The sequence below is a fragment of the Erinaceus europaeus genome, chromosome 11 (assembly GCF_950295315.1).
Source record: "Erinaceus europaeus chromosome 11, mEriEur2.1, whole genome shotgun sequence".
Classification (NCBI taxonomy): domain Eukaryota; kingdom Metazoa; phylum Chordata; class Mammalia; order Eulipotyphla; family Erinaceidae; genus Erinaceus; species Erinaceus europaeus.
Window position 1 is genome coordinate 61,719,870 of NC_080172.1, and position 27,678 is coordinate 61,747,547.

Consider the following 27,678-nt stretch of genomic DNA (forward strand, 5'->3'; position numbering starts at 1 on the left):
AAACAAACAAAAAAAAACACATCAAACTTGGTGAGATTCCTGTAAGAAAGACATTGCAGTGGATCAACCTGCCAATGCCCATGTTCAGCTGGGAAGCAATTACAGAAGCCAGACCTTTCACCTTCTGCACCCCATGGTGACCCTGGGTCCATACTCCCAGAGGGATAAAGAATAGGAAAGCTATCAGGGGAGGGGATGGGATATGGATTTCTGGTGGTGGGAATTGTGTGGAATTGGACCCCTCTTATCCTATGGTTTTTGTCAGCGTTTTCTTTTTATAAATAAAAATTTTTAAAAAAGGAAGAAAGACACTGCAGCAATTTAGTTTAGTGAGAGATTCTTATTTTTGAGATCAGATAAAAATCACTGTATGTAGGAGTAGGTAAGTAACATTATAAAGGGTTATGGTTAATTTGTCAAAAATTGGAACTGTGAATCAGATATAAAGACAGATTCTCTGTTACTAATATAGTTATTGATATAGTTAGAATGCATTAAAACTTTGTTTTTTGAAACTACTTTTTTGGACAGTTTTTTTATCTGAACTCTACACTTCCACCCACCAATACAGTAACATTAGTGACTCCTAATGTTGGCCTCCCCCAGGGCTCTGTTCTGGCTCCTGGGCTATTTAATATTTACATCAGTGACCTCCCAGAAACTTCTTCAAGGAAGTTCATCTACGCTGATGACATCTGCTGTGCAACTCAGGCATCCAAGTTCGACATCCTCGAGGAAACACTCACGAAAGACATGTCTCTGATATCTGATTACTGTAAAAAATGGCGACTAATCCCTAGCACTGCAAAAACGGTATATCTGTTTTCCATCTACTCCATGCCTCGGCCTCGCGTGAGCTTAATGTGCAGCTTGGCGATACGAGAATCCGGCATGAAGCCCAGCCAGTCTATCTTGGCGTTACTCTCAATCGCACTTTGTCATTTCACGAACATCTCATAAAAACTGCAGCAAAGGTGGGCGCGAGGAATAACATCATTGCAAGATTGGCCGGCTCCTCATGGGGCGCTAGCGCTTCCACACTGCGATCATCATCTCTGGCATTATGCTATTCCACTGCAGACTACTGTGCCCCAGTATGGTTCTGTAGCCCCCATGTCCACTTGGTCGATTCCAAATTATATTCCTCCATGAGGATAATTTCTGGAACCATCTGTTCCACCCCGGTTCCATGGCTGCCAGTTCTTAGCAACATCGCCCTGCCAGATATTCGTCAGGATGCAGCATCATCTAAGTTCATTTCCCACGTCTATGCTCGACCGGACCTGCCAATATACACGGATATCTTCGCCCACCCTGTCCAACGCTTGACGTCTCGTCACCCAATCTGGTCCCCTACGCCTACACTGAACTTCTCTGTTCCAGTCTCTTGGAAACAGAGTTGGCAGTCAGCTGAGGTAAAGAACAAACACCTCATCACAGACCCCTGCAAGCGCCAACCCGGCTTTGACCTAGCACGTTATGATTGGGCCCTCCTCAATCGCTATCGAACAGGCCATGGCCAGTGGGCCTCTATGTTCCACCGCTGGGGAGCCAGAGACTACCCGAATTGCCCCTGCGGCTACAGACAAACTATGACCCAGATAGTCAACGACTGCCATCTCTCCAGATTCAAAGGAGGTCTCGAAACTTTACATCAGGCTCAACCTGACGCTGTTGACTGGCTACGGAAGAAGGGCAAACGCTAGAAGAAGAAGTGACTCCTAACCTGACTTAAGCTAGAAGTCCGCCAAGATTGAGGCTATTGGGGAATCCCTACTGCTGACAGTGATGAAGTTCATGCTTACAGGCAAACTCAGAACATTATGGGTAGATAAAGGAGGCATCTAATGGGTCTGAGCAGTGCTGCACCACACATGCTACAATGCACAAGAACCTGGGTTCAAGTCCCCAGTACCAACCTGCAGGGGGAAATTTTCACAACTGGTGAAGTATTGCTATGGGTGTCTCTCTTTCTCTCTCTTTCCCCCTTACCTCTTGATTGTTTTTCTTTTTTTAATTTGTAGATAAATCTTTTGTTAATGTCAAGGTAATAGTTGTCTAATTTATCAGCTTTCACAGGTAGATCTTTTTTTTCCTTTTCTCTCTCTGGGTCCTGATGGAATTGGAGTTCAGAGCACTCTGGTCATCTTCCCCTCTGGGAGTATGTACCAAAATTCTTTTTTTTTCTTTTTTTTTATATTTATTTATTTTTCCCTTTTGTTGCCCTTGTTGTTTTTCGTTGTTGTTGTTATTGATGTCATTGTTGTTGGATAGGACAGAGAGAAATGGAGAGAGGAGTGGAAGACAGAGAGGGGGAGAGAAATACACCTGCAGACCTGCTTCACTGCCTGTGAAGAGACTCCCCTGCAGGTGGGGAGTCAGGGGCTCGAACCGGGATCCTTCTGCTGGTCCTTGCGCTTTGTGCCACGTGCGCTTAACCCGCTGCACTATCTTAGCCTGACTCCCTCTTTTTTTTTTTTTTTTAACCAAAGCACTGCTCAGCTCTGGTTTATGGTGGTATGCGGGATTGAACCTGGGACCTTGGAGCATCAAGCATGAGAGCCTCTTTGCATAACCGTTATGCTATCTACCCCTACCTTGTACCAAAATCCTTTATGAGGTACAAAAGGTAGAAGGTCTGACTTCTGTCATTGCTTCTCTGGTGGATGGACATTGGCAGGTCGAGCCATACCCTCAACCTGTAAAACCACCTTTAAAAATTTTTTTTTAATCTTTATTTATTAGAGACAGCCAGAAATGGAGAGGGAAGGGGGTAACAGAGGAGCAGAGAGACACCTGCAGCTCTGCTTCACGACTTGTGAAGCTTTCCCCCTGCAAGTGGGGACCAGGGGCTTGATCCTGGGTCCTTGTACATTGTAGCATGTGCACTCAACCAGGTGCGCCACCACCATGCCCCGTAAAACTACTTTTTAAAAAGCTGTAGTGGGGCTAGGTGGTGGCGCACGTAGTTGAGTGCACATGTTAATATGTGCAAGGACCCAGGTTTAACCACCAGACCCCATCTGCAGGGGGAAAACTTTGCGGGTGGTAAAGCAGGGCTGCAGGTGTCTATCTGTTTCTCTCCCTCTCTATCCCCCCATTCCTCTCAATTTCTGGCTGTTTATATCCAATAAATAAATAAAGATAATAAAAAAATTTTAAAAATAAAAAGGTTTAAAAATTAAAAAAAAAACTGTAGTACACATATAACTTTATTATTATTATTTAATTTTTTATTTTACCAGAGCACTGCTTAACTCTGGCTTATGGTGGTGCAGGGGACCGAACCTGGTACTTTAGAGCCTCAGGCCTGAGAGTATCTTTTTTATAACCATTATGGTATCTACCCCCTATATATAACTTTTAGAATCACTATCATTTCTGTTTACTATTATTATTATTACCAATTATTGTGGGGATTCAGTGCTGGCACTATGAATCCACTGCTCCTAAAGTCCATTTTTCCCATTTTGTTGCCCTTGTTGTTGTCATTATTATTATTATTGTCATTGCTGCTGTTGTTGTTTTTGGATAGGACAGAGAGAAATCGAGAGAGGAGGGGAAGACAGAGGGGGAGAGAAAGTCACCTGCAGAACTGCTTCACCGCCCATGAAGTGACCCTCCTGCAGGTGGGGATCTGGGGACTTGAACTGGGATCCTCATGCCAGTCCTTGTGCTTTGAACCATGTGCACTTAACCCACTGTGCTACCACCTGACCCCCTTCTCTTCTAATCTTGTTTCTCAACTTCTGTCTATGAGCGAGATCATCCCATATTCATCCTTCTGTTTCTGACTTTTCTCACTTAACATGATTCCTTCAAGCTTCATCCAAGATAGGCTGAAAACGGTGAAGCCACCGTTTTAAATAGCTGAGTATTATTCTATTGTATATATATACCACAACTTGCTCAGCCATTCATCTGTTGTTGGATACCTGAGTTGCTTCCAGGTTTTGGCTATTAGAAATTGTGCAGCTATAAACATAGATATTCACACATCTTTTTGGATGGGTGTGCTGGGTTCCTTAGGATATATCCCCAGGAGAGGAATTGCAGGATCACGGGATAGGTCCATTTCTAGCCTTCTGAGAGTTCTCCAGACTGTTCTCCACAGGAGTTGGACCAATTACATTCTCACCAGCAGTGCAGGGGGATTTCTTTGTCCTACAACCTCTCCGGCATTTATTGCTGCTACCTTTTCTGATGTATGATATTCTCACAGGAGTGAAGTGGTATCTCATTGTTGTCTTTATTTTCATTTCTCTATCAATGACTTGGAGCATTTTTCATATGTTGTTAGCCTTTCATTTCAGATCTCTTCTATGGTGAATATTCTGTTCATATCTTCTCCCCATTTTTAGATGGGGTCATTTGTTTTCTTATTGTTGCGTTTGGTGAGCTCTTTATATATTTTGGTTATTAGCCTCTTGTCTGATCTATGGCATGTAAAGATCTTCTCCCACTCTGTGGGAAGCCTCTTGGTTTGGGTGCTGGTTTCTTTTGCTCTGCAGAAGCTTTTTAATTTGATGTAGCCCCATTGGTTTATTTTTGTTTTAGTCTTCTTTGTAATTGGGTATATATCGCTGAAGATGCCTTTAAAACTTATACAGAAGGGTGGAGGTGATAGCATAATGGTTATGTAAAGAGACTGTCATGCCTGAGGCTCTAAAGTCCCAGATTCAGTCCCCCACACCACCACCATAAGCCAGAGCTGAGCAGTGCTCTGGAGAAAAAAAATATAAAGAAAAGAGTTCTGCCAATATTTTCCTCTAAGTATTTGACAGTTTCTGGTCTAACATCCAAGTCCTTGATCCACTTGGAATTTACTTTTGTGTTTGATGAAATATGGTGGTTCAGTTTCATTCTTCTGCACATTTCAACCCATTTTTTCTTTTTCCTGTTTTTTTTTTTCTTTTTCCTCAAGGGTTATCACTGGGGCTCAGTGCCCGCAGGAATTCACTGCTCCTGGAGGCTATTCCCCCCCTTTTTTTGTTGCCCTTGTTGTTTATCATTACTATTATCATTCATATTGCTGTCATTGTTGTTGGATAGGACAGAGAGAAATTGAGAGAGGAGGGGAAGACAGAGAGGGGGAGAGAAAGATAGACACCTACAGACCTGCTTCACCGCTTGTGAAGTGACCCCCCTGCGGGTGGGGAGCCAGGGCTAGAACCGGGATCCTTATTCTGTTCCCTGCTCATTAAGCCAAGTGCACTTAACCCAGTGCGCTACAGCCCGGCCCCCTCAACCCATTTTTTCTAACATCATTTGTTAAAGTTTCCCCATTCAATAGTCTGGGCACCTTTGTCGAAGATTAGATTTCCATAGGTGTGGAGGCTTACTTCTGGGCTCTCAGTTCTATTCCACTGGTCAGTGTATCTATTTATGTTCCATCATTTGTGTTTGTATGTGGATTACATATATTAAACTACTTATTGCCAGTAGTTTTCTTTTTTTTAATTTAATTTTTATTTAAGAAAGGATAAATTAACAAAACCATAGGATAGGAGGGGTACAATTCCACACAATTCCTACCACCCAATCTCCATATCCCATCCCCTCCCCTGATATCTTTCCCATTCTCTATCCCTCTGGGAGCATGGACCCAGGGTCATTGTGGGTTACAGAAGGTAGAAGGTCTGGCTTCTGTAATTGCTTCCCCGCTGAACATGGACATTGACTGGTTGGTCCATACTCCCAGTCTGCCTCTCTCTTTCCCTAGTAGGGTGGGTCTCTGGGGAAGCTGAGTTCCAGGACACATTGGTGGGGTCTTCAGTCCAGGGAAGCCTGGCCAGCATCCTGATAGCATCTGGAACCTTGTGGCTAAAAAGAGAGTTAACATACAAAGTCAAACAAATTGTTGAGCAATCATGGACCCAAAGGTTGGAATAGTGGAGCGGAAGTGTTGTGGGGGGGTACTCACTGCAAACTCTAGTGTACTTCTGCTTTCAGGTATATATTTTGCAGTAGTTTATGGATACATGTGAACATATGCTCTCTCTCACAGAACCTGGTCTATATCTAGGTTTTGGTACTTTGTTAGCAAGTGAACCACCTGGGATGGAATTAGAGAATATTATGAAAGGAAAGGTCTCACCCGAGTAATGAAGCTGAAGGGTTGTCATTCCACACCTGAAGTCTCTGGACACAGTCTGAGCTGAAGCATGTTGAGGTGGCAATCGTTGCATTGATTAGGTTGCGATCGGCAGATGCAATATTATTTGATATGGATTGGGAGAGGCATGTGGGAAAGTGGGCCCTATCCTAAGGTTCCAGGACTGGGGGAAATATAGGCTTTATAGTGGAGATGTGAGGTTCCTGCTGTCTCAGGGTTCAAAAAGACAATGGATAGTTATTGTTATCATCACATTATTTGGTAATTGGGTTAACTTTGAAAAGTCCTTTTGTTAGGGTTTGCTGTTTAGTACCCATTATCTTGTATATAGCTGTGCCACCGGTTGCTTGTGATCTACTTGATCTAGGCTTTTGAAAGAGTCCGCATATCAAATACACAGCCTATATATTAAAAAGATTCAGTCTGTGTTTTAAAAACTTCGAGACATACAATTAATTTCCCCCCCTCATATTAACTGGTGATTTATATGACTACACTTTACTAGGAGTGTACATAAACACCATTCCCACCACCAAAAGACTGTGTCCCATCCCCCCCACTCCCCCCACCCCCCACCGGCCCAGGAAGCTGCATGTCTACCCCTCACCACAGGTGCCCTACTTTCAATTTAGTCAGATCCTGCTTTTAGTTTCCCTTTCATATCTTCTCAACTTCCATTGAGGAGAGGGATCATCCCATACTCATCTTTATCTTTCTGACTTAGCTTGCCAGTATTTTTCAATAAAGTTATTTCTAGCAGTTTTCATCTTTTTCTCCTTAGTTTGACTTATTCACAATTTTTAACACATTAACAAAGGAAAAGTGAGTAAAGGTTAATAAGGACTGTCACAAACTTCTGTTATACTCCCAGGAGAGAGGGGTTGGGGGATGAGAGGGAGAGAAATGTTTCCACCTTGACTATAGTGAAGAAAACCAAAAACCAGTCTCCAGGGCACCCTAAAGTCCTTAGGAATCCTTTGTAAACAAGAACCAGAAGATAATTTCCCATGTACAAACTATTGTATTTACTGTTGAATGTAAAACATTAATCTACCAATAAAGAAATAAAAAAAAGAAATTTCCAGAGTTTTAATAATGAGTAGTAACTGATTAGATCTGTGAAAGCCTACATATTCACCTTTTATAGTTATTTTGCAAAATAACTTTGAGATTTTGATTGGAGAGTGATCTTTTTTGTTTGTTTTGTTTTGATCCACTCACATGCGTTTAATTTCCTAACTTTTTAAGGGTGGTTTTCTTTGCATTGGACCCTCATCAGAGTTTGTATGCTGGCAAAGCAGGTTTTCATACAAAGTTTTAAGGACTATGCAAGTGAAAGTTGATAGTAGTGGTGATTAGCAGTTACTTGGCTGAGAATGCTTCTGTATGTGTATACACTGCAGTTCTGGTCAGCTACGCTGACACAGCTGGGCCATGATACTTTCCTGCCTGTTAATCTAGACCGCACAGACTAAGCTGAAGGAAGGATGACTCCTACCTCAGGAAGTTTTGAATCAGTTCCTATTTATAACCACTGTGCAGCAAAACTTGAGAGCAGGTTTTTACTCAGTATAAAGGAAAAGTGTTCTGCCAAGTTTTACATTTGAGGAAACAATTTATGACCTCAACTGAGTGAAGCTTCTGTGTGAAAGGAAGGAATGTGACAGGGACTGTAAGTAATTTTGCTGATTTTGGTCGAGGGTGTGGTGGCAAAAATGTGGGAAATTCTATCGGTGACACTTTAAAGCAACTGGTCGTTAATGACACCTTGGGTTGTCTTTAGCACTGTGTGTATGGAACCCTGTGCTTCTAATGGTAAAGTTGAAGTAAGGTTATTAGATGGACTAATACTATCTTTCAACATCAGGCAAGAGGAGAAAATTAGTTGTTGGTGTGTTTCTAGACTGACTCTCTCTGGATGCCTACATAATAAGCCTTTTGGTTATTTGAGATATATTTGTGTGTTGTTGCTGTCATAGATAAAGACAGAGAGGCAGAGAGAGAGAAAGAGGGAAAAAAATTCCACATCACTGAGGCTTCCTTCAGTGCGTTGAGGCCTCACTCGAACTTGGGTTGCACATACAGCAAAGCAGCACACTACCCAAATGAGCTATTTTGTTGGACCTAAGATTATTTGTGTATGTGTATGTTATTCACATCACTTTGTTGTATTGTATGCCACTGTGTGTAGTTTCTCACAAAACTTTATTCTACCTAACTTAAGAAAATAAAATATAGCAGAACACTAAAGCTACCAATTTGAAAAACATCACAACAGTATTTTCTTATACTATTCTGTCACCCTCTTGGGAATGCCTTTATGTGTATTTATAACCAAAAGGTACATTCTTACATATGTTAATTATTTAAGCACTGATGGACACTGTCTTAGTGACCTGTAAATTAGGAGATGATGAAAACTGTTAATACATTCTTGTCTCATTTTAGCAGGATTATTCAGAAAATTGTTTGCATTTTTAACAAGGATCAATAATTAATTTTTTTTCTCTGCCTCCAGGGTTATCGCTGGGGTTCCATGCCAGCACTACACATCCACTACTCCTGTCGACCATTTTTTCCATTTTCTTGGATAAGATAGAAATTGAGATAGGAGGGAGAGGTGCAAAGCGAGAGACAGAGACCCCGTGTGAGGGTTCAAACCCAGATCCTTGCACAGGTCCCTGCACTTAGTGCTATGTGTGCCTAATTGGGTGTGCCACCGTCTGGCCCCCAAAATTAATTTTTTTAAAAGAGATTTCCAAGTTAAAGATGAAAAGAAAATACTGGAATTGTTTGGATGCTCACTGACAAGATGAGGAATACTGTTTTTCACAGTTACTTGTAATGGATCCTTAGAAAAATTCATCACTTGTCATGCACCCAACTGCGAACATGGATATTGGTTTTTCTCGCTCTGCTGTTCAGACACTGTCACGAAGCCACTGCAAAAACATCAAACAGAAGATTTCTCAATGGGAAGGGCGAACTAATGGTATATCTAATCCAGATAAATGGCATCCCAAGGATTTTGGAGTAAGATATAATTGTCATCAAGAAACTCTTAAGAATTCTGTGACTGAGGAAAAGAATAAAAAGCTAGATGTAATTAGCTCTCAAAATGCTGATCCAGATAGGAATGAAGATGCCAAAAGCCAAGATCAAAGTGAGGGTGAAAGTGAGAAACATCAATGCGATAATACACATCCCTTTAAAAATGACTCTGAATTTAATTGGGTATGTTCTCGGGTCAGACAAATTGAAAGCAGGAAAGACATTGTTTTGGATACAGAAACTTCATTACCTCCTGGAAACTTCTATACCTCACAAATACTGTGGAAGAAAATAGAAGCACTTCCCCCTGATAAAATCTTAAATTTGGCTTTAGAAAATTGTGACTCTTCAGATAAAGAACTGAATTGCAGCGTTCTGGATAGTTCATATGGAATAACCAAGAGCTTAGAAAATATTTACTCTGAACCCGAGGGGCAAGAATGTGGACTTTCTATAAATCCTTTACCAAAACCCCGTAGGACGTTTAGATATTTATCTGAATCTGGTGTTATGCCATATAAAGAAAGAAACTGTGACAAAAAATACTGTGAAAATAATTCTTGTGCAGAGTCTTCTTTGAACTCTTCTCAGGAGCCTGAACCAAAGAAATACAGTGGAAAAATCAGAGGGAGATCTAAAAGGTATGTCTTTATGTAATGATTAAGGATTTTTAAAGCTTTTTTTTTTTATTATTGAAGTTTTTCCTTTTAAAATCAATTTCTATCTTCTTGGTTCCAGCCCTAATTTGATTACACATATGTTGATTATCCTGAGAAGATACAAAAGGTGATAGGGGACTTGGTAATATCTAAGACAATCTACTACCAAAGAACAGCAGAAAAACTTCTCTTATATCACTAAGAATGTGTAGGGACAGGTTCAGTTCCCAGCACCACCATGAATAAGCCAGAGTTGAGCAGTGCTTTGGCAAGGAAAAAAAATTTGTAAAGAAGCAATTACATTTTTTTTTTAACTTCAATTAGAGCTTGTTGACCCTCGCCTCACTTTGTATTAGAGAGTGGATTTAACAATAGTAGTGTCCAGTGAAGAACATGAATGTAATTGGCTAAAAGCCTACACTTTTTTTATGATGCATATAGGACAGCAGCATATTCTTAGTGCTCCTATAAAACACCTTTGTAATTTTATAGACACGTCCTTACCTATTTTTGTCATTCCAGTTAAAAGAAGAATGGCATCTTTAAAAAAATACAACTTTAAAATATATTTCTTTTATTTAAGGAAATCCTTTGAGTTTGAGGATCTTCAGCACTTTCGAAGTCGGAACTCACAGAAGATTCACGAAGAACTTGGAAGAAATTCTGGTTCGGCACTTTATTACACACAGTCTGAGGACAATATCTATGAGGATATCGTATGTAGGTGTCCACAAACCTTGCAATTAAACTAATGAATATGTAGCACGCTTAACTCTAGGATGGTATTTTCTTTTATAATCAAGCACCTATTGCTTAAGACTCTGACTTTTAATACAGAAACCTCTGTTATATATAAATTCATTAATAAACTTTACAATTAGTTTAGTAGACTATTCAGTTCTAAAGTAGATGTTTATTATGTCATATTTTCAGAATTTTAGTCTGCTTGGATGGCTGAGTAGCTTACAAGCTCAAAGTATTATTAATCTTTAGACCCACATTCCTGCAGCAATGAAAACTTAGTAGAGAAAAATGAACATATTTTGTCATCTTTTAAAATTTATTTTGCTAGTATAGTCACTGTTTCTTTATGTTCCTTTAAACTTTTTTTTCATTATTTTTCAAGATCCCACCAAAGAAAATCCATATGAAGATATTCCAATGCAGCCTTTACCCATCTGGAGAGCCCCTTCAGCATGGAAACTGCCACCCCCTAAAAGTACTTTCAAAACTCCCAAGGTAAAGTCATTGAATTAATATAAGATAAAATTAAAAAGGGGTGGGAGTCGGGCTGTAGCGCAGCGGGTTAAGCGCAGGTGGCGCAAAGCACAAGGACCGGCATAAGGATCCCGGTTCGAACCCCGGCTCCCCACCTGCAGGGGAGTCGCTTCACAGGCAGTGAAGCGGGTCTGCAGGTGTCTATCTTTCTCTCCTCCTCTCTGTCTTCCCCTCCTCTCTCCATTTCTCTCTGATCTATCCAACAACGACAACAACAATAATAACTACAACAATAAAACAACAAGGGCAACAAAAGGGAATAAATAAAATAAATTTTAAAAAATTAAAAAAAAAGAAGTCCCACCCCCAAAAAGAAAAATTAAAAAAAAAATTAAAAAGGGGTTTGGTGATGGCACACCCAATTGAGCACACATTACAGTGCACAAGGACCTATGTTCAAGCCCCCAGTTCCCACCTGCTGTGGGCAGTCTTCACAGGTGGTGAAGCAGTGCTGTAGGTGACTCTCTTTCTCTCTCCTCTCTCTTCCCCTACCCTCTCAATTTCTCCCTGTCTCTATCCAATAAGTAAATATTAAAAAAGAAAAACATATTTTTAAATGCCATTTTAAAATCAGAGCCAACATGATAATTCACCAACAAGGATGGCTGGCTGCTTTGCCATACACACAACATAGGTTCAAGCCAAGCTCGCATTACACTGGAGTAAGCTTTGGTGCTATTGTGTCTTTCCCTTTCTCTCTCTCTCTCTCTCTCTCTCTTTCATCTTTCTGCATGTAAAAAGTCACCTGGGAACAGTAAAGCTCCAACAATGACAAAAACAAACAAGCAAAAAAATTAAATCTTGATTATGCAGTTTGGGAGGTGGTACAATAGAAACAAGTGTACTTGCAAGCGTGAGGTCCTGAGTTTAATCCTTGGCACTGCATATGCCATAGTGATGCTCTGGTTCTCTATCCTTCTCTTGCTCATTAAGTAAATAGGATCCAACAGGTGGCTCACATGTTATCATTCACAGGGACCCCGTTCAAGCTCCAGAGAACCACAAGGGGAGTGTTGTCTCTCCTCTCTCTCTCTGGCTCTATCCGAAGGGGGGGGGAGGCCTTCAGGGGCTCTCTCAGTCATATGGGCACCCAGCCCCAAAGATAGCTATGGTGGCAAAAATAAATCTTTTTTTTTTTTAATCTTGCTTTGTTTTTGGAGAATAGCATACACCTTTTTGTGTTTTGTGGTTCATAGGAGTTTGTTTTAACACTTCAAAAACAATTTGAAAATAAACACCTCTGAACAAGCCATGAGTTTTTCCATTTGCTATAGTTCCCAGAGTTCACTATTAGTCTTTATAGATCTGTGACCTTAACTACCTGTCTGATTCCTAAAAGCATTCACCATCCTTGTAAGCAAAAGCTGCCTTGAGTTAAGACTATAATCCTTTGTTTTCTGGACATTTTATTACAATACAGTACATAAAATTTGAAATCCACTACTCCTTGAAGCTATTTTTCTCCCCTTTTTTCTTTCTGATAGAGAGACAGAGAGAAATGAAGAGAAAAGGGGCTGGGGCTGGGTTGTGGTGCGCCTGATTAAGTGCACTTGTTACCATGTACAACTACTTGGGTTCAAGTCTCTGGCTCCCACCTGCATGGGGACAGGTTCGTAAGTGGTGTTGCAGGTTCGGAAGCAGTGTTGCAGGTGTCTCTCTGTCTCTTTCCCTATCTCCTGATTCCCTCCCAATTTATCTCTGTCCTATCTTATAAGTAAAGTTTAAAATTAGAAAAAGGGGAGGGAGCATGGGTAGGGAGGGGAAGGGATGAGAAATATTAAGGGAGAGAGAAAGATACCTACAGCACTGCTTCACCACTCCCTGTAGGAGAGGACCTGGAGTTGAACCCAGGTTCTTATATATGGATATATGTGTACCCTGGTACACCTGGTATGCTGGATCCCATGAAAAAGGAAAATGATGGCATCCTCACTTGAGATGATTTTAAATGAAAAATAAAAGATTTTTCTGGAATGGCGTTGACTTTGAAGACTCTGGCATTAAGTAAATAATATTACCCTTACCAGTACATCTTTGTTTCAGCTTCCTCCCAAAGCTCTATTCCTTCACCGGAAGACAATGGAACTAAAGAACTCACAAGCTTACTTAAGATCAAAGCGTACAAAGGATACCACATTGCCCGTCACTTTAACGGAATGGAAGCTTTTCCGAGCTGGGGAAGTTGAAAACAAAAAAAGAAAAAATCTTCCAAGGGTAAGGACTTTAATATGTTTACTCTTTGACTCTTAAATTTCCATAAATGAGGAGAAATAAATGTTAGACTGACATGAATAATAGTTTGAGACTGACCTACTGTAATTGAAAGAGTTGCAAAGCAGCTTTAACATTTTAAATTTTTGTTCATGTAAGAAAAATGCATGAATGGCTTTTGCCAAGGTTTCTTGATGAATTTCGAAAATATATTTTAGGTGTAGAGCTTTGCTTCAGTTACATTAATTGCTGTTTCTTTTCCTCTTCCTATTCTTATTAAAAAATATTTATTTATTTATTTATTCCCTTTTGTTGCCCTTGTTTTACTATTGTAGTTATTGTTGTTGATATTGATGTCGTCGTTGTTGGATATGACAGAGAGAAATGGAGAGAGGAGGGGAAGACAGAGGGGGGAGAGAAAGAGAGACACCTGCAGACCTGTTTCACCACCTGTGAAGTGACTCCCTTGCAGGTGGGGAGCTGGGGGCTCGAACTGGGATCCTTAGGCTGGTCCTGGTGCTTCTGTGCCGCATGCTTTTAACCCTCTGCGCTACCGCCCGACTCCCTATTCTTAATTTGTTTTATCTATTTGCTAGAGAGCACTGCTCAGCTCTGGCTTATGGTGGTGCAGAGGATTGAAACTGGGACCTTGGAGCCTCAAGCATGAGAGTCTGTTTGCATATCCATATGCTGTCTCCCCCACCCACCTTAGTTCTTAATAAAATGAGTTGCTTGAAGGAGCTTTGGTATGGGTACGGAAAACTACATATAAGTAAATATGAAACTCTGTCCTTAAAATCTCATAATTTTGTGAACTAATGTTAAATCACTAATGGTAACAATTATTTTTTTCTATTTATTTGTGATTAATAGTGGTTTACCAGATTGTAAAATTACAGAGTATAGTTTCACACTGCACCCAGCACCAAAGTTCTGTGTCCTCACCCTCCCACCTGCCAGAGACTACCACCATGGTTCTCACAATCTTAGAAACAGGTTGTTTGCTTCTTTTGATAAAAAGCAATTAAAAAAAAAAAAAGAAACCTCTATTTAAAGAACAAAATCCACTCTTTCATTGAAACACTAGAATCTTAATAAAAAACATTCTATTAAGAAAGTTGGCTGTCAAAAAAAAAAAAAAAAAAAAAAGAAAGTTGGCTGTCATTTTGTCTCCACTCTCCTAAAACTAGACATTCCTATTTGGTATGGTATGGTAGATTGTCTTTTTATTCTGGGAAAAATGTTATCAGTAATTTACATGAAAACATTTTCAAGCATTTCCAGACCTCCCAAATAACCTAACATGTTATAACAAATATAAATGTTATGCTTTTGAATAACAGAGAAACCTATATTTAATTGCTAGAGTGAATTCAGATCTTGTGCCCAAGTTTATAGGTTTTCAGTAATGACAAAGTATGTGCCATTAATTTGGACAAATATTTCCAGTAAAAAACTTCTTTCAAGAGAGAAAGTCATTAAGTCTGAAAACCATCTTGACTAGAGTCATTGGAGTTGAAATGAAGATTTTGATATTATTTGTAGGCAGGTATATGCTTTTTTTGAGAGACATTTAAGAAACTAACTGCACAAATGAGTTTTCCTCATTTCTTCAGTGACCAGCATATCTCCATCAATGCTTTAGGGCTGTGGACTTGTGGCGAGGCTATATATATTGTCACGTGCTGAAGAGCATCTTTGCTACTCTTCCCTCACAGCCTGGGAACCAATACCCTAATGCTCTGTCCTTGAGTACAGTTTTTGTTGTTGTTTTGTTTTGCCCCATGGTGACCTTTACTAACACCTTTTTGTTCTTAAACAGCTACCCATTCCATGTACATAAAAGATATCATATTACTCTTGTGAATGCATATATGCAAATGCTTATAAAATCATTTTGAGGAAAAAAAACTAACTGTACATATGTAGCAACAGTTGTCTTGTAAACTGTTATTTCCCCCAATAGAGATTTCAAAAAAAAGATGAAAAAATTGCATGAAAATATTTTAAAACTTGTTGCTCTGTTCTTCTGTAATTGAAAAATATTTTCAGGACTATTATGCAGGACTGGAGACATTAGATCATTAAATGATATTCCTTTACATGGCTCCTGCCTGAATTAGCTATGTGTATTCATTCATTTAATAAGCAGTTGGTACCTGATTTTAACATTAACCAAAGTCACAGCTGTTTCTTAGTTTATTACTGTTAGTTGGTTCCTTAGGAAATAACCTGTTCACAGTTACTTTTAATTTCTTATTGTTTCTGTTTCTTGCTTCTCTTTTTAACATGTTAAGAGTAAAAGACAGCTTTTTAAAAACACTGAACTTGGGGGGGGTCGAGCGGTGGCGCAGTGGGTTAAGCACATGTGGCGCAAAGCGCAGAGACCGGCGTAAGGATCCCGGTTCAAGCCCCCGGCTCCCCACCTGCAGGGGAGTCGCTTCACAAGTGGTGAAGCAGGTCTGCAGGTGTCTGTCTTTCTCTCCCCTTCTCTGCCTTCCCCTCCTCTCTCCATTTCTTTCTGTCCTATCCAACAACGAATTGCGTCAACAAGGGCAATAATAATAACCACAACGAAGCTACAACAAGGGCAACAAAAGGGGGAAAAAAAAATGGCCTCCAGGAGCGGTGGATTCATGGTGCAGGCACCGAGCCCAGCAATAACCCTGGAGGAGGAAAAAAAAAAAAACATTGAACTTGGAAAAACAACAAGGGCAACAAAAGGGAATAAATAAATTAAAAAACAAACAAAAAAACACTGAACTTATATGTTATAGTAAAAAAAAAAAAAATCTGTAGCTCCTTATTCCCCAGATTATGGTGAGGAACATATATATACACACACACTTAAATTAGGTTTAAAGACTTTCTGGGCATTCTGTAATATTCTTCACTGATAGATCATGCCGCCCACATAGCTCAGGGATCCTTGCAATGAGTGTTCACTGAAGAAGTGCACAAACACATAAAGAGTTACACTTGAGTGATGTGGGTCTCCGGGAGGTGACATTAATACATATTTAGGAATTATGGACTGTAGAGTTTGAGATTTGCTGTACTTTCGATAGCTTGTTCTCTTTCTGACTATAGGTGATGTGATTCAACTTTACTTTTTCTACTATTTTCCCAAAGGTTTTGCGTCTTTGTTTTTGAGAAGCAATGAGCAGAAAAATGACAAGAAACTCTTTGTGAGTTAGGGTGTTATCTTTTCTACATGTGACCCTCCTTAGATTAAATCTTTTAGGATTTGCAATACAAATATGAGCTTTGGAATATCTTCAGGAACAGCATTCCATGGGGAAAGTGGTTCTCATTCATTTCCCTTTTGATGACTGGAACTGTCTCTGGAAGAGATGGAAACTGCTTTCACGATCTGAAAATCACTAATCTAGTCCATATGCCTCTTTCCCCACCCTTCCTTCCTTTCTTTCCCACTGTGGAAGTCTGTATGAAATTGTTTGCTAGCAATTTTCTAATACATTTTATTGTTTGTGTCAAATGTGTACAGCAATATGGTTTCTATAACTTTTTAAGTATTTTAAAAATTATTTTATTTTCCTGGAACATGATGGCAAAGAGCCCAGTGGGGGTTGTATTGTTATATTGAAAACTGGGAAATGTTATGCATGTACAAACTCTATTGTATTTGCTGTCAAGTGTAAAACATTAATCCCCCAATAAAAAAAATTAAATAATGATAATGAAAATGTGCAAAAATTACAAAGTTGGTTTAGTCAGTTGCCCCCAATTTTAGGTCACTGCATTAGAATACTTTCAATTATCTTTTTTTTTAAATCATTTTATTTATTTCATAAGAGAGCGTTTCACTTGTAAGAGAAAAACCAGAGCATTAGTCTGATATGAAGCATCAGGGGTCTAACCAGGGCCCTTAGGCATGCAAATCATACATTCTGTCTACTGAGCTATTTCTCCAGAACTGGTTTCTATAAATTCTTAGGAGGAAATAGTCTAGTTTTGGTTTGGGTTATTATTACTATTATTATTATTATTATTATTATTTATTTGATGGTAGGGTTGTCATTGGGCCTTGGTGCCCAACAATACTTGGCAGAGTATCAGCTTGCATTCTTGAATGCCCAGAGGCCACAGGTTCAACCCCTCACACCACCTTATGTCACAACTGACCAGTGCTCTGGCCCTCTCTCTCTTTTCCCTTCTGCACTCTCTCTCTCTCATAATACATAAGTAATTTACTCACTGCTCCTGATGGCCTTTTTTGTTTGTTTGTTTCATTTTTGACAGAGACAGAAATTCAGAGGGAGGGGAAAAAAGAGACCCCTGCAGCACTGCTCCACCTCTTGCAAAGATTTTCCCCTGCAGGTGGGGATCAGGGGCTTAAACCTAGATCCTCTCATAGTAGGTACATCACTACCCAGCCCTCTATAGTCTTTCCTGGAAAGTAATTATAGACTCCTTTTCCTAGTTCATAACTAAAATTTAAATAATACCTTAGCTCATATTTCTGAAACAGATAGTTTTGCTTTCTTTATATGGAGTATATTCTTGAGTACACTTCTCAATTGCCCATTAGTACTTATGCTGTTTGTAATCATTATTTACTCAAGCTATATGTCTACTTTCATACACCTTTCCTGTAACCCTTTGATAATGCCATTCATGTTAGATTCTCTTACTTGTTCTTCATAATGGTAATATTTAAGAACGTATTTAAGAACATAGATATTCTTTTACTTGAGTGGTAGCTAAAGAAATCTCTAGGGAACAAACCTATTAAAAATTGAAATAATCTACATGTTGGAAGCACATGTTCTCACATGTTATTTTTCTTGAATTGGACTGATTAATTACCTATGGATTGCCAGAATTACTAAGAAACGAGGACAAGAAAAAAATGAGCATTTTTCTCAGGCAATTTCATTGGCTATCATCTTACATAAATACAACTTCTAGCAATTATAATTCTAGGCATTTCATATGTTGAAACAAAATTAATAGTTAAAAAAAAGTTTGGAATCTTTGTGGTCCAGGAGGTGGCGCAGCGATAAAGCTTTGGACTTTCAAGCATGAGGTCCCGAGTTCGATCGCTGACAGCACACGTGCCCGAGTAAAGTCTGGTTCTTTCTCTCTCTCCTGTCTTTCTCATAAATAAATAAAATATTTAACATATATATATTTAAAGTTTGGAATCCTAAGAAAAAAATACAATGAAAAAAGGTAATTCATTCCTCCTTAATAAAGTGGCTACTTCTTCTTCTAGCGTTTGCCCTTCTTCCATAGCCAGTCAACAGCGTCAGGTTGAGCCTGATGTAAAGTTTCGAGACCTCCTTTGAGGCTACTGAGAGACTGGAACAATAGCTTAACTGCTGGAGTATCATTGCATGCTTGAGTCCCCAGTGGCCACAGGTTCAGCTCCCCACATCACCTTATGTCACAGCTGACCAGTGCTCTGGTCCTCTCTTTCTTTCCCCTTCTGCACTCACTCTCATAATAATTAAGTAATCTTTTTTTTTTTTTTGCCTCCAGGGTTATTGCTGGGGCCTGGTGCCTGCAGTACAAATCCACTGCTCCTGGAGGCCACTTTTCACATTTTTGTTGCCCTTGTTGTTGTCATTATTATTGTTGTCATTGCTGCTGTTGTTGTTGGATAGGACAGAGAGAAATTGAGAGAGGAGGGGAGACACAGACGAGGAGAGAAAAATAGACACCTGCAGACCTGGTCCACAGCCCGTGAAGTGATCCCCCTGCAGGTGGGGAGCTGGGGGCTAGAACCAGGATCCTTGTGCCAGTCCTTTCACTTTGCACCATGTGTGCTTAACCCACTGTACTACTTCCCGACTCCCCATAAATAAGAAATCTTTTAAAAATTACTGATTTTGCATCTAGGGAGATAGTTCAACTGGTAGGACATGGGATTCACATGCCTGAAATTCCCAGTTAGAGCCCCAGGGTCACATGTATTAGAGTGTTCCTGTGCCCACTCTCTTGTGAATCTATTATATGAAATAGTCAGCAAAATAGCTCACTTGGATAGTGTACTACTTTGCCATATGCATGACCACATCCAAACCTGACCCCCACTGCACTGAATAAAGCTTTTGAGGGCCAGGAGGAGGTGACACACCCCGTTGAGCACACATGTGGCTATATGCAAGGACCCCAGTTCAAGCCCCCCAGTCCCCAACTGCAAGGCAAAGCTTCATTAGCGGTGAATCAGTGCTGTAGGAGTCTTTTTCTCTCCCCCTCTCTAATCCCCCATCCTCTCAACTTCTCTCTGTCTCTGTCCAATAAATAAGTAAATAAATAAATAAGCAGTCTTTGGTCCTGTGGTCTCTCACTCTTTTTTTTACCTCTCTGCCTCTATCTAAGACAATAATGATTTTAATATTGATTTAAAAAATAGCAGTTAACCAGCTTTCTTATTTATTGGAGAAAGAGAACCAAGCCTCACCCTGGCACATGAAGTACCTGGGATTGAACTCAAGACCTCATATGTATATACATTCTGTACATTAGCCACTGTGCTACCTCCTGGGCCACTTTTTCTTTTTAAACCCCAGTCTGTATATTTGTGTCTGTCTCTGACCCTTTCACACATACCCTGCAGTAGGGGAAAAAAAAAATTCTAATGAATAAAAATGGAGCGTGGCTTTTATACTTAAGCATATTTGAGAGCCATGTTTCTAAGAATATTATATTGGTACTTCCAGAGCGCATGCACACGGGTGCACACACCAACAACTTTTAAGCCTCACTGTCTTCTCTTTGCAAAGGATTTCTAAAAGCAGAAATAACTGGGGGCCTCACCCTACCTTCCAAGTGAATGAGTATTCTACTTCCTGCTGAGGGCAAGAAAAAACTTGAGTTCAATAACAAAGACTTGGTCACTGAATACTAAGGTGAAGTAGCCAAGTTTTCTGCATGTTGTGACATGGGTGACAAGAAAGAAATCCAAGAGCCTGTGTTGTGTTCTCTTGAAAAGAAGATACACTTTCTCATTTCTCTTACCCATGTTATATAAACTTTGTGTTAGAACAGTTTATCTGTTTAGAGATCATTTTAGATTCAAAACTGATCTAAAGTTTTTTATTTATAAAACTGATCTTTCTCTGAATGAGAATCACTACCAAATTTATGTCATCAAGCTGTAAAACTCTCTGGCCTTAGATTTAACTTGTACTTTTCTGGTCTATTTTCAGTTTGTATTAAAAATAGATGACATATTTGAATCTAAGAGAGGGAAGAAGAGAGTCAAGTTACACCCTTACACCGGAAAAGATGTAACTCCCTCAAAAGGTAAGAATTGTTCCAACTGTCTATCAGTATGTGAAAAGAGAATGATTATATAATTTAATGTTTGATGTCTGTTTTTTTTGTTGTTTGTTTGTTTCCTGTCTATCCCACTTGCGTGTAAGGTTTCTTTTTCTCCTTTTTTTTCTCCCTCCTTTATTTCTTCCTTTTTAAAAAGAATTTTATTGTAACCAGGGTTATTGCTGAAGCTTAGTGCTTGCACAGTGAATCCACTGCTACTGGAAATCATCTTCCTTCCTTCCTTCCTTCCTCTCTTTCTTTCTTTCTTTCTTTCTTTCTTTCTTTCTTTCTTTCTCTTTCTTTCTTTCTTTCTCTTTCTTTCTTTCTTTCTTTCTTTTTACTAGATAGTTTTTATTAGATAGGAAAGAGAGAAGGAAGGGGGTGATAGAGAGGAAGAGAGACAGAGAGACTCCTGCAGCACTGCTTCACCACTCAAAAAGCTTTCCCTCTGCAGGTGGGGACTGGGGGCTCAAATATGGGGCCTTGTACTTTTTTTTTTTAGATTTTATTTATTTATTAGAAACATAGGAGGAGAAAGAGCCAGACAGCACTCTGTTACATGTGCTGCCGGGGATTGAACTCCAGACCTCATGCTTGAGAGTCCAATGCTTTATCCACTGTGCCACCTCCCGGACCATAGTCCTTGTCATTTTAACTTGTGCACTTAACCAGGTGTGCCACAACCTGGCCCCTATTCTTAATTTTCTAAATAACTTCATGTGGTCAATAGTGTGTGGTCACTGTTTTATAGATTAGGAAATTAATCATAAATCATAAATTATGTAAAATATCAGGACACTGGGACCGGGACAGATTCTTGCAAAACATTATCATTTCCCTAGATTAACAGCAAGCCATCAATAACTGCTTAAGTGCCACCCTTAAGTAGGTTACTATGGAGCCTTTATTTGTATGCTTTGTGCCTTATGAATTAGGGTCCTCTCAGTAAATATGGCTCTGTGACAAGTCTTTTTCTACTGTAGCATTATGAAAAAAATTTTAATGAAGTGAGTTGCTAGCATCTAATATACACATATTAATTTAGTTTAGTGTTCTTTCAGTGTCAATGTATAGAGATCCACACAGCTGAACTGCATTTGATTGTGTAAACATAAAGAAATACTCTTAGCTGGTAGACACTGGATTGTTTGTTGCATTTTCTTTAACTTGTGGATGTTTAAGATGTGTATAGATATATAAACAAACAGATTTTTACTTTTTATTTAATTAATCTATTTTCTGCATAGGGTCAAATATTTAAAATTTTGCATATTATACCATCTCTATTTAAATATGGCTGTGTCCCCAAACATACTATTCATTAGCGGGTTGGACTGATAGGGCACAATTGGCTGTCGCTATATAATTTCTTGTTATGCAAAAATGTTTAAAAATTACAGGTTCCAAGTCTAGAAAGTTTGTAGGCTTTTGGCTCTTAGATCTCTCATTTTAAAACTTAGACAAGTATTCAACTTTTGGGATAAATATACTCACATCTGAGAAAATTTAGAATGCAAATTCTCACTTTAAGGGAAAAAAAATTTAAAATGAGTGTTTTATTTTAAAATATAATCTAGGGGAGTCTGGTGGTAGTGCAGCGGCACAGGTGGCACAAAACGCAAGGACTGGTGTAAGGATCCCAGTTCAAGCTCCCAGCTCCCCGTCTGCAGGGGAGTCACTTCACAGGCGGTGAAGCAGGTCCAGGGGTGTCTATATTTCTCTCCCCTTCTCTGTCTTCCTCTCCTCTCTCCATTTCTCTCTGTCCTATCCAACAATCATGACAGCAATAATAATAACTACAACAATAAAACAACAAGTACAACAAAAGGGAATAAATAAATATTAAAATATAATCCAGAAACATTAAAATTATATTCTATGCAGTATAATGTAAGATGCATAGATGTCACATAATTAAAGTGTTTGAGGAAAAAAAGACAATGAATAAAAGGTTTATAAGCCTTGTTTTATAAAAAGTGTGGTCTGGGAGGTGGCACAGTAGATAAAGCATTGGATTCTCAACCATGACATCCCGAGTTCAATCCCTGGCAGCACCATGTACCAGAATAATGATATCTGGTTCTTTCTCTCTCTTCTTTCTCATGAAAAAATAAACTATTTAAAAAATTAAATAAAAAGCTGCAACTGAAACAAGCAATTACTTACATTTAAAATGATCATTTCTGCATATAGTTATGAATTATACCTAGGAAACTTGAGTTTACCTAGGTAAGTGTTGGGGACCCTAAAAAACGCATATTTATACCAAAGAACACTGACTTCTACAATTTAGTGTAATTAAAAAAAATTTTAATATTTATTTATTTTCCCTTTTTTTGTTGCCCTTGTTTTCATTGTTGTTGTAGTTATTATTGTTGTTATTGATGTCGTTGTTAGATAGGACAGAGAGAAATTGAGAGAGGAGGGGGAGAGAAAGAGAGACACCTGCAGACCTGCTTCACCGCTTGTCAAGCGACTCCCCTGCAGGTGGGGAGCCGGGGGCTCAAACTGGGATCCTTATGCTGGTCCTTGTGCTTTGTGCGCGCTTAACCCACTGCGCTACCGCCCAACTCCCCTAATTTTTTTTTTTTTTTTTTTTTAACAAGAGCACTGCTCAACTCTGGCTGTGTGGGGGATTGAACCTGGGACCTCTGAGTCTCAGGTATGAGAACCTTTTTGTATAACCTTTATGCTATCTTCCCCAACCTCTACTCACAGTTTTTGTATATTTGTAAGAACACCTCTATAGAGCAACTTCCTAGTAGTGGATTTGTTTGTTTGTTTGTTTGTTTGTTTTAACCAGAGCACTACACAGCTCTGACTTATGGTTGTGTGGGGAATTAAACCCGAGCCTTCAGAGCCTCAGATATTTGGAAATGTTTTGCATAGCCATAACGCTATCTTTACCCACCTCCCTAGTATTGGATTTAATTAATGAACATTTGCGTTTTTAATATTTATAACACTTGCCAAACTGTCCCACAAAATTTCTAACAGCTTATGTTTCTTTTTTTTTTTTTAATTCTATAGGACAGAAAAATTGAGAGGAAAAGGAGAGACAGAGGAGAGAGAAAAACATCTGCAGACCTGCTTCACTGCTTGTGAAGCATTCTTGCTGCAAGTGGGGAAAAGGGCTTAAACCCAGGTCCTTGAGACCTGCAGGGGTGGGGGAAGTGGGGGTGGGGGTCGTTTCACAAGTGGTGAAGCAGGTCTGCGGGTGTCTGTCTCTCCCCCTCTTTCTCTGTCTTCCCCTCCTCTCTCCATTTCTCTCTGTCCTATCCAACAACGACATCAATAACAGCAACAATAATAATAACCACAACAAAGATAAAACAACAAAGGCAACAGAAGGGCAAAACATAGCTTCCAGGAGCAGTGGGTTCGTGGTGTAGGCACTGAGCCCCAGCAGTAACCCTGGAGGCAAAAAAAGAAAGAAAGAAAGAAGAAAGAAAAGTTTTTCTGTTACTTATTTTGTACAGTATTAATTAATTTATGATGAGAGAGTATCACTCTGGTATATGTGATTGGGGAGGGGTGGGGGTGGGGTCTAACTTGGGACCTCATGCTTGCAAGTCCAATACTCTTGTCACTTTGCCATTTTCCAGGTCAATGCTTATTGTTTTATAACAGCTGTTTGAATGTTAAGAACTTAGCTTTGCATCTACAATATGATTGCAAATCTTTTTCGAGTTGATTGCTCACCTTTGAATTTACTGTTGATTTTTTTGTTACACAGAAAAGTTATATTTTTGCCTGTGTTTTTCATTTGTGACTCCTAGAACTATTTTTACCTGACATATGTACAGTTTACTTTTTTTTTGCTTTGACTTTTTAAAAAATATTTATTTATTCCCTTTTGTTGCCCTTGTTGCTTTATTGTTGTAGTTATTGTTGTTGTTGTTATTAATGTTGTTATTGTTGGATAGGACAGAGAGAAATGGAGCGAGGAGGGGAAGACAGAGAGGGAGAGAAAAAGATAAGACACCTGCAGACCTACTTCACCGCTTGTGAAGTGACTCCCCTGCAGGTAGGGAGCCAGGGGCTCAAACCAGGATCTTTATGCCAGTCCTTGCACTTTGCACCACCTGCGCTTAACCCACTGCGCTACCACCCGACTCCCGTGCTTTGACTTCTTAGATTTAATTAAGTAAATTTTCATTCACTGTTCAAAAATTGAATGTGTGTGTGTATGTGTGTGTGATCTTTGTGCCTCGCACTGTGGTATGAAATACTCCCTTGAAAAGTATATTCCTTAAAATCTGGAGAAAATAAGAGCAGCTCAGAGAAGCCTGAGTGTTGTAGGAATCCAGCATAAAGAGAAATTCCATTTATTTATAGTAAAGGAGGCTTTGAGGCATCATAGAAGAGGTAAAATGTCACTTCATAAACTTAGTTGGTACTCCTCTTTAGCACTACATTTTCCTACTGTTCTAAATTCATCATTTGTTATGTGTTCAGATTTTTGCTTAGCCAGCTTGGTGTTTAACTTCATACATCATTTGGGAATGTAAAGATCTAAGATATAAATATAGAAATGGAATCCACTCTGACCTAGACTTTTTTTTTTTTTTTCTCCAGGGTTACTGCTAGGGCTCAGTACCTGCACCACTAATCCACTGATACTGGAGGCTATTTTTTCCCTTTTTTGCTCTGGTTGTTTTATCATTGTTGTGGTTATTATTGTTGTTGCTATTTATGTCATTGTTGTTGGATAGGACAGAGAGAAATGGAGAGAGGAGGGGAAGACAGAGAGGGAGAGAGAAAAATAAGATACCTGCAGACCTGCTTCACAGCTTGTGAAGCAACTTCCCTACAGGTGGGGAGCCAGGAGCTTAAACCGGGATCCTTATGGGTCTTTGCGCTTCGCGCCATGTGCACTTAACCCACTGCAGCCCAGCCCCCTGACCTAGACTTCTTAAACCTTGTCTGAACTTCTGTTAATTTGTAGAGTTGGGGATGAAAACAGTGCTGAAAGAAGGTGGGTGTGCAAAAAAAAAAAAAGTAATACTACTTATTCTTTCGCTTGTGTAACTTTTTTTTAAGTTCAAATTGATGATTTTTAAAAATTTATGTATTTTATTTTCTTTACTAATGTTTCTTTACTAATGTTTTACAGTCAACAATAAATATTTTTTCCAAATTTTTCTTTTTTATCTTATATTTTTAATCTAATTATTTTATTTTATTTATAAAAAGGAAACACTAACAAAACCATAGGATAAGAGAGGTACAACCCCACACAATTCCCACCACCAGAACTCTGTATCCCATCTATCTTAATGTGATATACATATACACATACACATACATAATGTGGGGGAAAGCTCGGCATCTTTCTTACTCCTTATTTAAGTCACCAGAGCTCTTATGATGTTCTCATCCTTACACACACTCTCCTGCTGAATAATACAAATGGAAACTCTCTCTTTGCAGGTGAAACCAGTGGGAATGAAAGCGATGCTGAGTATCTGCCAAAGAGTGAGTGAGTCAATGGGGCTGCTCCCGTTCTTGTGACGATCACGGGTCTAGGTGGAGTAGCATCTGCCTTTGTGATTAAGCATGTTTTTCTCCCACAGCGTTTCATTTTGCAGGTGAAGAACCTGTTGAGATTTGGGGAACTGAGCAGTTCAACTATCAAATGTGTGACAGTGTTAAAAAAAATTACCCATGGTGTAGTGAGGCAAACTAGTCTGGTTTTTAAGATGGAACATTCCTAGGGGAGTGGCAGTGCTGCATGTTCAGACATAGGTGCAGTAGTTTCCCTGTAGCCAAAACAGAGTTATGTGAATCATTTTCTGAGACAAATACTTAGCTATATTTAAATATCTGATTTTCTGTAGTACCTCAATATCTCTGTCACTGAGACAGGAAACATTTACCTGTCTCTTGTTCATAGGTACTTATATTTCAGGCTATTGTTATCATACACTTTCTGCCAGAATACAGAATATGTCATACATTTTAACTGTACTTATTCAAATGTTTCATGCTTCTCTCTCTTTCATCTAGTAGATCTTCAGAGCAAGTTAATTAGCTCCTGATTAGCTGATTAACTGAGGCATGGAAAAGTAGGAGACATTATCAAAGCTAAGGAGAGGCCATTTCCATGTCTGATACTCTGATCTTATGATTACTAGTCATGTGCTTCCTCCACTGGCCTGAATAGCTATAGGTGTTTGATTCTGTAGCCTTACTGAAGATGAAACTTAATTCATGACCAACTCATTTAGCATGTATGAAAATGACTAATATAGTGCTGTTCTTTCTGGGAAATAGACTCTGGAATTTTACTGACTTGAACTGAATCCTTTGGTGTAAGTAAAATTTTACTAGGACATTATATGTACTATATAATTCTGAACAATTATTTCTAGAGTATTTTAAGTGTTCTCAATATTTTGTGTCTTGTGTGTAACATCTTTGGGACAGAACTAACCATATATCAAAGGAAAAGCCAAACTATTAGTCAGAGGATGAGTCTTTCATTCTCTGGGCCAGTATGACACACAAGTGAATTTTTGGGACACTTAAGCTGTCTCTGCATGTACTACATTTCCCCTAGGGGAAAATATTCCATATTGTTCAAATTTAGAGATAATGAGAATTAAAGACAAATGTGTTCCAGTTTTGAATCGAATTGCATGTACATGGTAAACTTCCATAGTTTCATTCTTTTTTTAAAAAAAATTTTATTCCCTTTTGATGCCCTTGTTGTTTTATTGTTTTAGTTATTATTGTTTTAGTTATTATTGTTATTGCTGTCGTTGTTGGATAGGACAGAGAGAATTGGAGAGAGGAGGGGAAGACAGAGAGGGCGAGAGAAAGATAGACACCTGTAGACCTACTTCACCGCCTGTGAAGCGACTCCCCTGCAGGTGGGGAGCCAGGGGCTCGAACCGGTATCCTTAGGCTGGTCCTTGCACTTTGCGCCACGTGCGCTTAACCCACTGCACTACTGCCCAACTCCCCACAGTTTCATTCTTTTGAGAAATAATTTAGTAATAGATTCTTTAGTAGATTTTATTTATATGAAGGACACACACACACAAACACCTCAGGCCAAGGCTTAGCTTT

At 39.2% G+C, this 27,678-nt stretch overlaps 1 protein-coding gene across 2 annotated transcripts in view; it reads left to right on the top strand.

The window, feature by feature from the left end:
- Positions 1 to 27,678, top strand: part of DENND2C (DENN domain containing 2C) — a 116,354-nt gene that overhangs the window by 50,074 nt on the left and 38,602 nt on the right. For both annotated transcript variants that reach the window (XM_060201838.1, XM_060201837.1), the window contains 6 exons: positions 8,634 to 9,807; positions 10,409 to 10,545; positions 10,952 to 11,064; positions 13,147 to 13,317; positions 20,493 to 20,589; positions 26,038 to 26,082. In XM_060201838.1, coding sequence (XP_060057821.1) covers positions 8,990 to 9,807; positions 10,409 to 10,545; positions 10,952 to 11,064; positions 13,147 to 13,317; positions 20,493 to 20,589; positions 26,038 to 26,082 — 1,381 coding nt within the window. In that variant the 5' untranslated portion in view covers positions 8,634 to 8,989. The remainder of the gene's footprint in view (positions 1 to 8,633; positions 9,808 to 10,408; positions 10,546 to 10,951; positions 11,065 to 13,146; positions 13,318 to 20,492; positions 20,590 to 26,037; positions 26,083 to 27,678) is intronic.